This window comes from Loxodonta africana, chromosome 20 (assembly GCF_030014295.1).
Source record: "Loxodonta africana isolate mLoxAfr1 chromosome 20, mLoxAfr1.hap2, whole genome shotgun sequence".
Classification (NCBI taxonomy): Eukaryota; Metazoa; Chordata; class Mammalia; order Proboscidea; family Elephantidae; genus Loxodonta; species Loxodonta africana.
In genome coordinates this window covers 51,505,052-51,522,706 of record NC_087361.1, presented here as the reverse complement: position 1 = coordinate 51,522,706, position 17,655 = coordinate 51,505,052, and the positions used below count along the sequence as shown (strand labels likewise).

At 38.6% G+C, this 17,655-nt stretch overlaps 1 protein-coding gene across 2 annotated transcripts in view; it reads left to right on the top strand.

Annotated features, from left to right (window-relative positions):
• Positions 1–17,655, top strand: part of LTN1 (listerin E3 ubiquitin protein ligase 1) — a 71,880-nt gene that overhangs the window by 9,468 nt on the left and 44,757 nt on the right. For both annotated transcript variants that reach the window (XM_023548489.2, XM_010590336.3), the window contains 3 exons: positions 14,746–14,919; positions 15,481–15,671; positions 16,639–16,774. In XM_023548489.2, the coding sequence (XP_023404257.2) occupies positions 14,746–14,919; positions 15,481–15,671; positions 16,639–16,774 (501 nt within the window). The remainder of the gene's footprint in view (positions 1–14,745; positions 14,920–15,480; positions 15,672–16,638; positions 16,775–17,655) is intronic.

Here is a 17,655-nt window from a genome sequence, read left to right as displayed (position 1 = left end):
AACTTTTTAGCTTTTTGTGTTTCTTTTGTAGATTACTTGTTCATAGGTTTTTATCTTTTTCCTATTGTAGTTCTCTTTTTCATATTTTCCAGACATTCTTTGCATATACTTAATATTAGTCTTCTGTTGATTCTAGGCATTGAAAATAATCTTTTCCCATGCTGTCACTTGTCATGTTCCTCTGTTAGAAAGAAATTTTAATTTTGATGTGTCAAAGTCACTTTTTTTTTTTTTGCCTTTGAAAGCCTTTCCCACTCTTAAGCCATAAAGGTATCCTTATATTCTTTTATTAGTTTTATGGTTTTACCTTTTACATGGTCTTTAATTCACCAATAATCCAACTTTATTTGTGGTATTAAGTAGAGATCTGCTTCCATTTTTCTTCATGTATTGTGAGCCATTTTTTCTAACATCATCTAGTAAACTTCACTTCTTCTTTGTTGATTTGTGTTCCTGCCATTGTGGTACTCTGTTGTTGTTAGTTGCCATTGAGTCAGTTCAGTGGCATAGTTGCTCATGTGTTATGGAGTAGAACTGCTCCCTAGGGTTTTCTTGGCTGTAATCATAACGGAAGCAGATCACCAGGCCTATCTTTCATGTTACCGCTGGGTGGATTTGAACCGCCAGCCTTTAGGTTGGCAGAGTACAGGCCGTTTGGGCCGCCTAGGGACTTTGGCAAAGGGCTTAATCTTTCCTTATGGTACTTTAAGTTCTCATGTCTTCATAAATTTGTCTCTAAACTCTATATTCTGATCCATTAGTCTCTTCTTAGGCCAGTTAACATGGCATTATAATTTGTCCTAATCTGTGTTTGGACAGGAAACCCTGGTCGCATAGTGGTTAAGAGATGTGGCTGCTAACCAAAAGGTCAGGAGTTCAAATCCACCAGGCACTCCTTGGAAACTCTATGGGGGCAGTTCTACTCTGTCCTATAGGGTCGCTATGAGTCAGAATCGACTCGATGGCAGTGGGTTTTGGTTTGGTGCTTGCGTAAGTCACCCTTGTTTTGTCCTCTTTTTCAAGATTGTCTAAGTTGTTTTGGAACTTTATTCCATATAAATTTCAGAAAAAATTTTAATTTCTCAAAAAACTCTAACTGGAATTTTGTTCGGGATTGTAACATGTATAGAATGATTTGGGGGAGACATGTTGTCTTTGTGTCTTCCTATCCATGAACCTGTAGTTTCTCTCAGTTTACTTAGGTATTTTAAAATATCCCACAGTAATTTTTTAAATCAGCTTTGTTGCAGTATAACTTATATGCAATAAAATGCAGCCGTGTTCAGCGTGCAGTTTGGCAGGTTTTGACAGATAGATGCGTTCACGTAACCACTACCATGATCAGGATGCGTAGACCATTTTATCACCCAAGTGGGTTCTTTGCATCCCTTCCTAGTCACGGTCCATCCACTGTCCCAGGCAACCATTGATTTGTGTCCTTTCACTGTAGGTTCACTTTGTCTTTTCTAGTGTTTCAGATAAATGGACCATACGTTACTCTATCTGGCTTCTTTTGCTCAGCATAATGTTTTAGGGTTCAGATTATTGCATCTAGCAGTAGTCCATTCTTTTTTGTTGCTGAGTAGTGTCTCATTTTATAGATTTTCCACAATTTAACTGTCCAGTTTTGATTAGCATTTGGGTTTCCAGTTTTTTGCTAATATGAATAAATCTGTGAACATCTACAAACAGTTTTTCTGGAAACATGATTTCCTCTTTCTTCGGTAAACGCCTAGGAGAGGAATTGATAGGTTGTATGGTAAGTGGCATAGTGGTTAAGTGCTACGGCTGCTAACCAAAGGGTCGGCAGTTCGAATATCCCAGGCGCTCCTTGGAAACTCTATGGGGCAGCTCTACTCTGTCCTATAGGGTCGCTATGAGTTGGAATCAACTCAACGGCACTGAGTTTGGTTTTGGTTTTGGTTATGGTAGGTATATAGCTGTATAACCCATCAGTTCTGTATGGTTATGTGAAAAACCCGTTGCCGTCGAGTCGATTCCGACTCCTAGCAACCCCCTAGGACAGAGTAGAACTGCCCCATAGGATTTCCAAGGAGCACCTGGTAGATTTGAACTGCTGACCTTTTGGTTAGCAGCAAGGCTCTTAACCACTGTGCCACCAGGGCTCCTATGGTTATATACTTGCCATGAAAACAAAAAACCAGCCAAATCCATTGCCATCGAGTTGATTCTGACTCATAGCGACTCTACAGGACAGAGTAGAACTGCCCCATAGGTTTTCCAAAGAGCGGCTGGTGGATTCGAACTGGTGACCTTTTGGTTAGCAGCCAAGATTTTAACCACTGCACCACTAGGGTTCCCATATTTACCATATAACCCATCAATTCCTCTCCCACATATTTACCCAAGAAAAAGAAAAACATGTCTAGAAAAAGACTGTTCACAGGGGTTCACAGCAGATTTATTCATAAAAGCAAAAAACTCTCTTGATGGCACAGTGGTTAAGAGCTCGGCTGCTAACCGAGAAGAGGTTGGCAGTTTTATTCCATCAGCTGCTCCTTGGAAACCCTCTGAGGCAATTCTTCTCTGTCCTGTAGGGTTGCTATGAGTTGAAATCGACTCGACGGCAGTGGATTTTTTTTTTTTCTCTTTATGGTAAGTATATATTTAGCTTTATAACAAGCTGCCAAGCCCTTTTCGAAAGTGGTCATGCTGTTTTACAGTCGGCACCCAGCAGTGAGAGAGACACTAACCTGCACCATCTCCTCATGTTTGGGATTGTCAGTAATTTTATTTTAAGTAATTCTTATGGATGTAGAGAGCAGCAATGGGCAGCTGCAGCTCGTGGTTCAAATCTGGCCTGTCTGATCTTGTACATAGTTTTAGGAATTGTCTGTGGTGCTTTTGGGCTACAGAGCAGAGTTGAGTAGTTGCAGGAGAGAGCTTAGGTGGACTATAAAGCTTAAGATAGTTAACTCTCTGGTTCTTTATAGAAAATGTTTGCTGACCTCTGGGGTGGAGGTTTCTCATTGTGGTTTTAATTTACATTTCTCTGATGAGCATCTTTTTTTTTTTTTAATAATTTTTATTGTGCTTTAAGTGAAAGTTTACAAATCAAGTCAGTCTCTCATACAAAAACCCATATACACCTTGCTACACACTCCCAATTACTCTACTCCTAATGATACAGCCTGATCTCTCCCTCCACTCTCTCTTTTCATGTCGTTTTCACCAGCTTCTAACCCCCTCCAACCTCTCATCTCCCCTCCAGGCAGGAGATGCCAACATAGTCTCAAGTGTCCACCTGATCCAAGAAGCTCACTCCTCACCAGCATCCCTCTCCAACCCATTGCCCAGTTCAATCCATGTCTGAAGAGTTGGCATCAGGAATGGTTCCTGTCCTGGGCCAAGAGAAGGTCTGGGGGCCATGACCACCGGGGTCCTTCCAGTCTCAGTCAGACCATTAAGTCTAGTCTTATGAGAATTTGGGGTCTGCATCCCACTGCTCTCCTGCTCCCGCAAGGGTTCTCTATTGTGTTCCCTGTCAGGGCAGTCATCGGTTGTAGCCGGGCACCATCTAGTTCTTCTGGTCTCAGGATGATATAGTAGCTGGTTCATGTGGCCCTTTCTGTCTCTTGGGCTCATAATCGCCTTGTGTCCTTGGTGTTCTTCATTCTCCTTTGATCCAGGTGGGTTGAGACCAATTGATGCATCTTAGATGGCTGCTCGTTAGCGTTTAAGACCCCAGACGCCACTCTTCAAAGTAGGATGCAGAATGTTTTCTTAATAGATTTTATTAAGCCAGTTGACTTAGATGTCCCCTGAAACCATGGTCCCCAGACCCCTGCCCCTGCTACACTGTCTTTCGAAGCATTCAGTTTATTCAGGAAACTTCTTTGCTTTTGGTTTAGTCCAATTGTGCTGACCGCCCCTGTATTGTGTGTTGTCTTTCCCTTCACCTGAAGTAGTTCTTATCTACTATCTAATTAGTGAATGCCCCTATCCCACTCTCCCTCCCATCCCCCTCTCATAACCAGGAAAGAATGTTTTCTTCTCAGTTTAAACTATTTCTCAAGTTCTTATAGTAGTGGTCTTATACAACATTTGTCCTTTTACAACTAATTTCACTCAGCATAATGCCTTCCAGGTTCCTCCATGTTATGAAATGTTTCACAGATTCCTCACTGTTCTTTATCGATGCATAGTATTCCATTGTGTGAATATACCATAATTTATTTATCCATTCATCCGATGATGGGCACCTTGGTTGCTTTCATGTTTTTGCTATTGTAAACAGTGCTGCAATAAACTTGGGTATGCATATATCTGTTCGTGTAAAGGCTCTTATTTCTCTAGGATATATTCCAAGGAGTGGGATTGCTGGATCATATGGTAGTTCTATTTCTAGCTTTTTAAGGAAGCGCCAAATCGATTTCTAAAGTGGTTGTACCATTTGACATTTCCACCAGCAGTGTAGAAGTGTTCCAGTCTCTCTACAGCCTCTCCAACATTTATTATTTTGTATTTTTTGGATTAATGCCAGCCTTGTTGGAGTGAAATGAAATCTTATTGTAGTTTGGATCTGCATTTCTCTAATGGCTAATGATCGTGAACATTTCCTCATATGTTAGCTGCATGAATGTCTTCTTTAGTGAAGTGTCTATTCATATCTTTTGCCCATTTTTTAATTGGGTTATTTGTCTTTTTGCAGTTGAGTTTTTGCAGTATCGTGTAGATTTTAGAGATCAGGCACTGATCAGAAATGTCATAGCTAAAAACTTTTTCCCAGTCTGTAGGTAGTCTTTTTACTCTTTTGATGAAGTCTTTGGACGAGCATAAGTGTTTGCTTTTTAGAAGCTCCCGCTTATCTAGTTTTTCTTCTACGTTCTTTATAATGTTTTGTATACCGTTTATGCCATGTATTAGGGCTCCTAACATTGTCCCTATTTTTTCTTCCATGATCTTTATCGTTTTAGATTTTATATTTAGGTCTTTGATCCATTTTCAGTTAGTTTTTGTGCATGGAGTGAGATATGGGTCTTGTTTCATTTTTTTTTTTTTTTTCCAGATGGATATCCAGTTATGCCAGCACCATTTGTTAAAAAGACTGTCTTTTCCCGCTTTAACTGTTTTGGGGCCTTTGTCAAATATCAACTGCTCATATGTGGATGGTTTTATGTCTGGATTCTCAATTCTGTTCCATTGGTCCATGTATCTGTTGTTGTACCAGTACCAAGCTGTTTTGACTACTGTGGCGGTATAATAGGTTCTAAAATCAGGTAAAGTAAGGCCTTGAACTTTGTTCTTCTTTTTCAGTAATGCCTTATTTATCTGGGGTCTCTTTCCCTTCCATATGAAGTTGGTGATTTGTTTCTCCATCTCATTAAAGATGTCCTTGGGATTTGGATCAGAATTGCATTAAATGTATAGATTGCTTTCGGTAGAATAGACATTTTTATAATGTTAAGTTTTCCTATCCATGAGCAAGGTATGTTCTACTTATGTAAGTCTCTTTTGGTTTCTTGCAGAAGTGTACTGTAGTTTTCTTTGTATAAGTCTCTTACATCTCTGGTAAGATTTATTCCTAAGTATTTTATCTTCTTGGGGGCTACTGTAGATGGCATTGATTTGGTGATTTCCTCTTCGATGTTCTTTTTGTTGGTGTAGAGGAATCCAACTGATTTTTGTATCTTTATCTTGTATCCTGATTCTCTGCTGAGCTCTTCTATTAGTTTCAGTAGTTTTCTGGAGGATTCCTTAGGGTTTTCTGTGTATGAGATCATGTCATCTGCAAATAGAGACACTTTTACTTGTTCCTTGCCAATCTGGATGTGCTTTATTTCTTTATCTAGCGTAATTGCTCTGGCTAGGACTTCCAGCACCATGTTGAATAAGAGTGATGATAAAGAGCATCCTTGTCTGGTTCCCGATCTCAATGGGAAAGTTTTCAGGCTCTCTCCGTTTAGGGTGATGTTGGCTGTTGGCTCTGTATAAATGCCCTTTATTATGTTGAGAAATTTTCCTTCTATTCCTATTTTTCTGAGAGTTTTTATCATGAATGAGTGTTGAACTTTGTCAAATGCCTTTCCTGCATCAATTGATAAAATCATGTGATTCTTGTCTTTTGTTTTATTTATGTGGTTGATTACATTCATTGTTTTTCTAATGTTGAACCATCCCTGCATACCTGGTATGAATCCCACTTGGTCATGGTGAATTATTTTTTTGATATGTGGTTGAATTCTATTGGCTAGAATTTTGTTGAGGATTTTTGCATCTACATTCATGAGGGATATAGATCTATAATTTTCTTTTCTTGTGGTGTCTTTACTTGGTTTTGGTATCAGGGATATGGTGGGTTCGTAGAATGAATTTCTTAGTATTCTATCCTGTTCTGTGCTCTGAAATACCTTTAGTAGTAATGGTGTTAACTCTTCTCTGAAAGTTTGGTAGATCTCTGCAGTGAAGCCATCTGGACCAGGGCTTTTCTTTGTTGGGAGTTTTTTGATTACCTTTTCAGTCTCTTCTTTTGTTATGGGTGTGTTTAGTTGTTCTACCTCTGTTTGTGTTAGTTTAGGTAGGTAGTGTGTTTCTAGGAACTCATCGATTTCTTCTAGGTTTTCAAATTTGAGTATAGTTTTTCATAGTAATCTGGTATGATTCTTTTAATTTCAGTTACGTCTGTTGTAATATCGCCCATCGCATTTCTTATCGGGTTATTTACTTCCTCTCCTGTTTTTCTTTTGTCAGTCTGGCCAATGGTTTATCAATTATGTTGAGTTTCCCAAGAAACCAGCTTTTGGTCTTGTTAATTCTTTCAATTGTTTTTCTGTTTTCTTTTTCATTTAGTTCAGCTCTAATTTTTATTATTTGTTTTTTTCTGGTGCCTGTGGGTTTCTTTTGTTGCTCTCTTTCTATTCGTTCAAGTTGTAGGGATAGTTCTTTGATTTTGGCCCTTTCTTCTTTTTGGATGTATGCATTTATTGATATAAATTGGCCTCTGAGCACCGCTTTTGCTGTGTCCCAAAAGTTCTGACAGGAAGTGTTTTCATTCTCATCGGATTCCCTGAATTTCTTTATTCCATCCTTAATGTCTTCTATAATCCAGTCTTTTTTGAGCAGGGTATTGTTCAGTTTCCAAGTGTTTGATTTCTTTTCCCTGCTTTTCCTGTTATTGATTTCCACTTTTATGGCCTTATGGTCAGAGAAGATGCTTTGTAATATTTTAGTGTTTTGGATTCTGCTAAGGCTTGCTTTATGACCTAATATGTGGTCTATTCTAGAGAATGTTCCATGTGCACTAGAAAAGAAAGTATAGTTGGTTGCCGTTGGGTGGAGTGTTCGGTATGTGTCTATGAGGTCAAGTTGGTTGATTGTGGCATTTAGATCTTATTGAGCTTCTTTCTGTATGTCCTGTCCTTCACCGAAAGTGGTGTGTTGAAGTCTCCTGCTATTATTGTGGAGCTGTCTATCTCACTTTTCAATGCTGATAAAGTTTGTTTTATGTATCTTGTAGCCCTGTCATTGGGTGCATAAATATTTAATATGGTTATATCTTCCTGGTGTACTGTCCCTTTAATCATTATATAGTGTCCTTCCTTATCCTTTCTGATGGATTTAACTTTAGAGTCGATTTTGTTAGAAATTAATTTTGCCACTCCTGCTCTTTTTTGATTGTTGTTTGCTTTATGTATTTTTTTTCCGTCCTTTGAGTTTTAGTTTGTTTGTGTCTCTAAGTCTAAGGTGTGTCTCTTGTAGGCAGCATATAGACGGATCTTGTTTTTTAATCCGTTCTGCCACTCTCTGTCTCTTTATTGGTGCATTTAGTCCATTTACATTCAGGGTAGTTATGGATAGGTATGAATTTAGTGCTATCATTTTCATGTGTTTTTTTGTGTGTTGACAGCTTCTTTTTCCCAGTGGATTTTATGTGCTGAGTAGATTTTCTTTATATATCGTCCTTTTCCTCATATTTGTTGTTGTTGATTTTGTTTCTGCTGAGTCTGTATTTTTCCCTTGTATTTTATTTTGATGAGTAGGATAGTTTGTCTCCTTTGTGGTTACCTTATTATTTACTCTTATTTCTTTGTATCACCATATCTTCCTCTCCATATGGAAGGTGTATGATTACATTTCTTAGTCCCTCTTTATTATTTTAATGTTGTCTTCTTTTATATGATAACATCACCGTTACCCTGTGTTGGGCTTTTTTTTTTTTTTTTTTTGATCTTGCCTTTTTTATTTGATTTCCCTTTCTGGGTTGACTTCTGGTTGCTCTGCCCAGCGTTCAAGTCTTGGGTTCATACCTGATATTTTTGATTTTCTAACCAAAGAACTCTCTTTAGTATTTTTTGTAGTTTTGGTTTGGTTTTTACGAATTCCCTCAACTTGTGTTTATCTGGAAACGTCTTAATTTCACCTTCATATTTAAGAGACAGTTATGATGGATATATGATTCTTGGCAGGCAGTTTTTTTCCTTCAGTTTTTTAAATATGTCATCGTATTGCCTTCCTGCCTGCATGGTTTCTGCCGAGTAGTCTGAGCTTATTCTTATTGGCTGTCCCTCGTAGGTGACTTTTTGTTTATCCCTCGCTGTTCTTTTAATTGTCTCTTTATCTTTAGTTTTGGCAAGCTTGATTATAATATGTGTTGGTGACTTTCTTTTAAGATCTACCTTATGTGGAGTTCGATGAGCATCTTGATTAGATATCTTCTTGTCTTTCACAATATCAGGGAAGTTTTCTGCCAGCAAATCTTTAACAATTTTCTCTGTATTTTCTTTTATCCCTCTCTGTTCTGGTACTCCAATCAATCATAGGTTATTTCTCTTGATAGAGTCTGACATGATTCTTAAGGTTTCTTCATTTTTTTAAATTCTTTTATCTGATTTTTCTTCAAATATATTAGTGCCAAGTGATTTATCTTCGAGTCCAGAAATTCTAGCTTCTACTTGCTCAATTCTGCTCCTCGGACTTTCTGTTGAGTTATCTAATTCTGTAATTGTATTGTTAAGCTTCTGAATTTCTGAATGGTGTCTATGGATTTTTCCAGCTTATTAAACTTTTTCTTACGTTCCTGAATAATCTTTCTGAGTTCTTCAGTTGCTTTATCTGTGTGTTCCTTGGCTTGTTCTGTGTATTGTATCATTTCCTTCCTGATGTCTTGAAGGGTTCTGTATATTAAACTTTTGTATTCTGCATCTGGTAATTCCGGGAATGCACTTTCATCTAAAAGATCCCTGGATTCTTTGTTTTAAGAGCCTGTTGAGGTGATCATGATCTGTTTCTTTATGTGACTTGATATTGACTGTTGTCTTCGAGCCATGTATAAGTTGTTGTATTAGTTTATGCTTGCTTACTGTGTCGTAGCTGCTTTGTTTTGTTTTGTTTTGGTATACCCCTATGGGTTGCTTGAGTGAGCTAGCTTGATTATTTTTGCCTTTGGAGCTCTGGTGTCCTGTCCCCAGCTGGCTAGAGCTGTTATCAGGTATATCAGTCTAGGAGTCCATTCAGTTTTCTTGTATGAATTGAGCTCAGGTTTCCAGGTAGCTGATATCAAGTGTGTGGTACAGGCTTTGTCCTAGAGTCTTAGAGGGGCAGGGGTGATTGGCGCATATACCAGTATCTGATAACAGCAGGGGGTCATGGTCTGAACAAGGCAGGGGGCTGAGAACCGACCCCGAAGTGTCTCTGAGGAAAATGCGTCTCTGTTCCGTAGAGCGTGCTAGTGGGTGGGTTCTGCAGAGGGACCATGGGCACCCAAAGATTTTGTTGTAAGGACTGGGAGGCACCAGTTATCCCTGGGCCCCTGTCGCGGGTGGCTGGGCCACCCAAGTGGAGCCACCAGTCCTTAGGTCCCTGTTGTGGGAAGGTGAGGACATTGTTTAATAGGCACAGCAATGTCAAGCGTCAAACACCCACCTCTCCACCGCACTGCTGAAATGGTTGGAGTTCGCCAACAAGAACCTATTCTCCTGAAATAGGCCCACACAGGTCCATGCAGAAGGGCAAAGTGGTCAAGGTCCACAGATAGTTTATGCCTGGACAGGGGCAACTTTTGTCCTGAGCTCCCCCAGTTAATGGAGCTAGCCAATTATCCTTTCCCCCCAGTTGGAAATTTTTTCCTTCCCGAAGGCCGGAAGGACAGCTCCAGGTGCTCACCAGGTTCTATCTCAGGCCCAGGGATTCAGCCGCTGAAGCCGGCTTTGGGGTGGGGGTGGGGGCGCGGTAAAATATACGCAAGTACTTAGCTTTTGCAGAGAGCGCCCTTCCCCTCAGGTTCTGGAGGTGTGAGTGAGCTGCGTGGCTGGCTGCTTCTCCCTGTGGAAACTGCGGCAAGGCTAGGACCAGGCCGCTGCCGCCGCCGCAGCCACTCTGAGAATGGTGCCTAAGGGCCCCCTGCGATTCAGGTCCAGCAACTCCTCTCTGCTTCTGAATGGTCTCTTCCTTCTCCTGCCTCTCAGTTCGTTGTATAAGCTTGCCTTTGATGCTCAGGGCTCCCAGCTTGTCACAAACGTACTTGTTTCACTCGTTTTTTCGGGTCTTTGGGTTTTTTTTGTTGTAAAGAGGGCTTGATGGAAGCGTCTGTCTGTTCTGCCGTCTTGGCTCCACCTCCTGATGAGCATCTTTTAACGTGGTTATGCGCAGTGGCTATGAGCTGGGCAACTAACCAAAAGGTCAGCAGTTCAAAGCTGCTCAGCTGCTCCTTGGAAACCCTGTGAGACAGTTCTGTCTACTCTGACCCATAGGGTTGCTATGAGTCAGAATTGACTGAAGAGCGAGGGCTTTGGTTTTCGTTTGCATTGGCCATTTGTATATCTTTTGTGAGGTGTCTGTCCAAATCTTTTACTCATTTTTTATTCTATATACTGTATGTTTTATTTATAAAATTTTCTTTTGTGTTTTATGTTTTCTATTTCATTGATAAAAATTTCCTATTTTTTTGTTCATTATTATAGTATTTTCCTTTACCTCAATGAATATAATTATAATGGCTGCTCTAAAGTCTGCATCTGAAAATAACATTTGGGTCATCTTGGAGTTGGCATCAGTTAACTCTCTTATCTCTTGAGCTGGAATCACATTTTCCTTCCTCTTCATATGTGGAATAGTTTTAGATTATATCCCGGACATTGTTATGTTGTGGATTTGGGGTACAAGTTATTTTGTCAGATAAAAGTATGTGAATATTTTCTTCTAGTCTGTAGCTTGCCTTTTTATTTTCTTAATGGTTTTGGAAGAGTAGAAGTTTTAATTTTGATAAAGTCTTAATTTCATACTTCTTTCTTTTGTAGTTCGTACTTTTGGTGTCTTACCTAAGGAACCCAGAAGTTTTATAGTTTAGATGGGTGATCCATTTAGAGTGAATTTTTGTGTATGGTGTAAGGGTAAGAGTCAGAATTAATTGTTTTTTCATATGAGCATCTGTCTGTTAAAAGACTATCCTTTCCTCACCCTGGCTGGTACCTTTGTTGAAACTCAGCTGATCATTTTTGTTGTTGTTGTTGTTAGTTGCCATCTTGTTGATTTCGACTTAAAAGGACTTTGTGTGACAGAGTAGAACTGCCCCATAAGGTTTCTTTTGCTGTAATCTTTAAGGAAGCAGATCGCCAGGTCTTTCTCCTGTGGAACCATGGGGGGATTCGAACCACCAACCTTTCTGCTAGCAGCTGTTCCACTAGGGCCCCTTCAGTTGACCATATATGAGGCTTTGATTTTGTAGTATTTATTCTGTTTCATTAATCTATATGTCTGTACTTATACCAGTGTCCACTGTCTTGATTATTGTTCTTTCATAGTTAGTAAATCTTGAAATCCTCTGATTGTTCTTTTTCAGAATTGTTTTGGCTATTTGGTTGTTTGTATCCTAAAGTAATGTTTCGTAATATTCTCCAGGTGAACGTGTCTTTATAGTTTTTGTTACATTGTGAAATGGGCTTTCTTTTCTGATTATATTTTCTACTTTGTTTCTACTGGCGTTAGGAATGCTACCCTTTGTGTGTTAATTTTATATCCCGCAGCTCTCCCAAACTCCCATTATTTCTAATAATTTGTCTTTAGATTTTTTTGAATATTCTTTCTAGCCCATTATATTGCTGTAATTTACAGATAGCGTATGGGTTCCTTTCCAGTTCTTTGCTTTTTTTCCATTCATCTTTTTGCATTGGTTATGTACTCTATGAAGCTGTGGTGGCACAGTGGTTAAGAGCTCGGCCGCTAACCAAAAAGTCTGCAGTTTGAATCCACCAGCCGCTCCTTGGAAACCATATGGGGCAGTTTTACGCTGTCCTGTATTGTTGCTATGAGTTGGAACCGACTTGATGGCACCTAACAACGATAACAACAACAGTTCCTTATTGAAAAGAAGTGGTGATTAGTGGTCATCCTTTTCTTGTTCCTGACTTTAATGGAAATAGTTTTAGACTGTCAGTGTTAGGTATTATGTTTGCTATAGATTTCATCCAGTTTAAGAATATCGTAATTTTATTCTGAGGATAGAATTACTGAGCATTTATATCACGAATGAATGCCAGTGCTTTTTCTGATCTGCTAGTATGATCATACGGTTTTCCTGCCTAGCATTGAAGAGACATACTTAGTCATGCTGTATGTTCATGTTTTTAAATACACCATTGATATTGATTTTGTAATAGTTTATATAAAATATATGCAAATAAAATATTGTGTGGAGTTACATGTGTATGTATATGTTTTTAACCCCACAAAATATTATCTTAGCTTCTCAGTCTTCATTTAGATTCAGCTACGTATTTGTTGTTTTGTTTGCTCTGTATTTCTTTCTTCATTTCTTACCTTCCGTCTTGGATTGTTTTCCTTCTGTACAGAGGATGTCCTTTTGAATTTCTTTTTGTACTGGTCCATTCTTTTTTTTCTACAGTCAGAAGATATTTTAATTTTATGCTCATTCTTGAAAGATACTTTAGTGAGGTACAGGATAACATGTTGGTGGTTATTTTCTTTCAATCTCTTGAGGACATTCCACTGTTTCCTGATTCACGTTGTTGGTGTGAAAGTCAGCTATCAGTCTTACTGTCCTTCCTTTGAATGCAATTTGTCTTTTTCCTCTGGCTAGACAGAGATCTTCTCTTTGCCTTTTTTGTTTTGCAGTTGCAGCATTATGTGTCTTGGTGTGAATTTCCTTCTATGTACCCTTCTTGAGATTTGTTGGGATTCTTAAATCTGTTGATTTTTGTGTTGGTTGGCTGTACAGAAATCTTAGCGGTTAGCTCTTCGGATATTTCCTTTGGTCCACTATTGTTCTTTTTACCCTCTGGGATTCTGGTTAAATATCTGCTAAACCTTCTCACTCAGGCCTTCAAGCCTTCTGTGCTGTTGCTGGTGCTTTTCATCATTTTGTCTCTTCCTGCAGTTTTGTGGATAATTTCTTCTGCTGTGTCTCCCAGTGCAGTGATTCTCTCATCATCTGTTTTTAAGTTCTTAATCTGTGAATTGAACTTTAAATTTTCTTTTAGTTTAGAAATTGTGCTTGATTATTTTTCAGACCTGATAAAATACTTTTTTTAGGACTCTTTTTCCTGCAGATTTCTTTAAACTTTTATTTCTTTAAATATAAAAAACATTGCTATGGATTTTATAACTGACAGCTATAAAGTTTAAAGTCTTAGACCTCTGCGTAGTCTTTTGTTTTTGCTGGTCTTGTCTTGTGGTGTCCTATTTTTTATGTCTGTGGTTATATGTGACTTTGTGCTGGCCACTGTACTGGTAGGAATAATTTGAGACCCAAGTGAAGGATTCTGCCTCTAGAGAGGTTACCTGTTTGCTTCAGCCAAAGATACAGAAAGCTGAATTAATTCTTTCTGTTTTCACTTTTGGCCTGGTAATTTCTCATGCATTTTTAGCCATTTTGATACTCCCTAAGAAGATTTTTTTTTTTTTTGGAAACCCTGGTGGCACAGTGGGAAAGTGGTACTGCTGCTAACCAAAAGGTTGGTGGTTCAAATCCACCAGGTGCTCCTTGGAAACTCTATGGGGCAGTTCTAACTCTATCTTATAGGGACGCTATGATTCGGAATCGACTCGATGGCAACGGGTTTTTTTAAGAAGATTTTTAAAATACTTTTTCTTCCTCTTTTAGTGTTATTGTTGGAAGGTTAGTCCCAGTTACCTACTTGCCATTACCATACATAACGTACCTTACCAGAGCTTTGTTGTCAGTTTTCATCAAGGTGGCTCTGATTCATGGTGACTGTATGTATAAAAGAGTGAAATGTTGCCTGGTCCAGCCCGTCTTCATGATCATTGGAGTGTTCGGGTCCATTGTTGTGGTTATTGTGTAGTACCTTCTAACCTAAAACCAGAAGAAACCCGTTGCTGTCGAGTTGATTCCAATTCATAGCAACCCTATAGGACAGAGTAGAGCTGCCTCGTAGGGCTTCCAAGGAGCGGCTGGTGGATTTGAACTGCTGACCTTTTGGTTACCAGCCAAGCTCTTAACCACTGTGCCACCAGGGCTCCAACTCAAAGGGGGTGCATTTTCCAACACTGTATATATCAGGCAGTATTCTCTTGTGATCCATAAGGTTGTCACTGGCTAATGTTTAGAAGTAGATCACCAGGCCTTTCTGGAAGTTCTGCCAAAACCTGTCTACCATGGGTGAGCCTGATGGTATTTGAAATACTGGTGGCATAGCTTCCAGCATCATAGCAACACACAGCCCCACAGTATAACAAACTGACGAACAGGTGGTGAATTACAGCTTTACTAAGCTTAAATTTAATTCAGCTTTCTATTTCTTCTTTTAGATCCGATCAGCTTATTTTGAATTAGTTTCTGCTTTGTGCCAGCGAATTCCACGGTTGATGAAAGATGAAGCATCCAAAGTGAGCCCATCTGTTCTACTTAGTATTGATGATAGTGACCCTGTTGTATGCCCAGCTCTCTGGGAAGCTGTACTGTATACACTTACAACTATCGAGGTGTGTATGAGAAGTACATTTGGGAGTACGTGTTTTCTTAGCTGAATTTAGAAGCCCAGATATCATGTAAGAGAGGGCTTATCAGATTATAGTATCTAATACTTACTGGAAAAATGGTTTCTTGAAAATAAAATATTTAATTTAAAACTTGATATATATCTTAAGCTCAGTATAAAATGGCATAAACCTTTTATTTCATTTTTTTCTGTTTAGCTAGTAATAATTATTTAAACCATATGTGGCCCACTATAATTTAGCATATCTGAATCTTATATTTAAGATTAAAATCACCTTCAGAAGACAGATTTCATAGGAATCTTTTAAATCAAATAATGATTTCTGATTAATATTGTCCCATAAGTGTGTGGAATACATAAATACTATATGTAATATACTTCTTACAATTTCAGAGTTTTAGTTTTTAATGGTGCTGAGAGATTATAGACTCTTAAGGTAAAAGTAATTGATTTTTATTTTTGAGAGCCCACATGTTTTTTCTTTTAACTGGGAAATGTATGTTTTATGATTTCTAATTACTTTTATATTCTTTTCTTTGGTTAGGACTGCTGGACTCACGTAAATGCAAAAAAAAGTGTGTTTCCCAAGCTGTCAGCTGTGGTCCGTGAAGGTGGCCGGGGCCTGGCTACTGTTATGTGCCCGTACCTCCTGCCGTTCATCAGCAAGCTCCCTCAGCCCGTTACAGATCCAAAGCTGGATTTCTTCAAAACTTTCCTTACCTCTCTAGTTACAGGGTGAGGAAGTTACAGTCTCGAGTTTTAAAGCAAACAGGATTTTCTTGTTGCCATAATGTAGGCTGATGCACTTACCATCTTTCTTGTTTAAATTTCCCCAGACTATTTTGCTATTCACTAAACACTTTAAAAATTTTCAGGGAATTACAATTCTAGTTCTTTCCTTGGTTCAGGGCTTCAGTGGTATACCAGCAGAAAGATAAGTATGGTAAGACCTGCAGGTGGAAATAGGCCACTTTTCAAATGAGTCATTTTTTTTGTGTTTTGATATGTACAAATGCCCAAATACAGAAGACGAGCCAGTGAAATTTTAACTTCTTCTTATTTAAATTTCCCCAGACTATTTTGCTATTCACTAAACACTTTAAAAATTTTCAGGGAATTACAATTCTAGTTCTTTCCTTGATTCAGGGCTTCAGTGGTATACCAGCAGAAAGATAAGTATGGTAAGACCTGCAGGTAGAAATAGGCCACTTTTCAAATGAGTCATTTTTTTTGTGTTTTGATATATACAAATGCCCAAATACAGAAGACGAGCCAGTGAAATTTTAACTTTTATCAGGTTAAATATAATAAGTATTTAAATTTATACTTAAAAAATTACTTAGGTGTGTTTTATTGAACTTCGTAAAAGATACACGGTTTTATTAATGATTAATTTTTTTCCCCCCACTATGCTATTACCTGTGTTTGGTTAAGTCCTCTCTTTTCAAGTTTTGCAGGTGGATAAATAGGAAATATCTTTCACTTTGCCGAAACATTTTCGAAAATAAGTTTTTTTTCACAGTTCTTCCAGTGCATATTCCAGTCAGATTAGGTTGTTTGTTATTAGTTTTTAGTTGAAAATTTTTATTAAACAATATATCCCCTTTTTGCATAATGACTTTTCAGTGACTGACTTTGGTGACTTGAGTTGCTTATTTTTTTTTCATGGAAGAGTAAGCTGTGGTTGTTCTTTATTTCTTAGGCTGTCAACAGAGAGAATCAAAGCCAGCGTTTCAGAGTGCTCCGCTGTAGTAGCTGCTTTTTTTGAGTGCTTACGTTTTATAATGCAGCAGAACTTAGGTGAGGAAGAGATGGAAAAGATGCTTGTCAATGATCAGGTATTTATAACATAAAAACGTCACCAGTGCCTTCGTGCAGCAACTGTAAAGAATCACGCTCGTTGTGTCTTGTTGCCATTTTCATTAGTTAGTGTTCTTTGTAAACATTTCACATTTATAATTTACAAATTGAGTGATATGTGTTTCCAGCCAGGTAAAGTAAAATTCTGTACGGCCAGTGGCTAGCATAATATCATGCCTGAGGACTAAGCAATCTCTGGATATAAAAACTCTGCTTATTTCAGAATGCAAAGCAATTTGGAAGATGTTATTTACCATCTTTTTCAATTTAAAATATGCACAATAAACATCTTATTCTGAAATATTCAAGTACAATAATCCTTTTGGGAATAATTGGGCTTTGTTTTACAATCAGCGATGACCAGGTTCTGGAATATGGTCCATTATAAACCAGAAACCAAACCCGTTGCTGTTGCATCAATTCTAGCTGATAGCGACTGTATAGGACAGAGTAGAGCTGCCCCATAGGGTTCCCAAGGAGCGGCCGGTAGATTCGAACTGCTGACCTTTTTTTTAGCAGCTGTAGCTCTTAACCACTGTGCCACCAGGGCTCCATGGTCTATTATAGTAGGAAATTAATGAATGAGATTATGTAAGCCCAGTTCCTATTCGATGACTAATTTTTCTCGTGCTTGTAACTTTTAAGAGAAAGGGCTCTGAATTCTGTAGACCTTAAGTGTTGTTCATATTGACTGAAGTCCTATCTTAGATTTCCCCTGGGTGGTGCAGATGGTTAAAGCTCTCGGATGCTAACTGGGAGATTGGAGGTTCCAGTCCACCCAGAGGCACCTTGGAAGACTGGCCTGGTGGTGTTTTTCCAAAAACTCAGCCATTGTAAATGCTACAGAGCACAGTTCTAC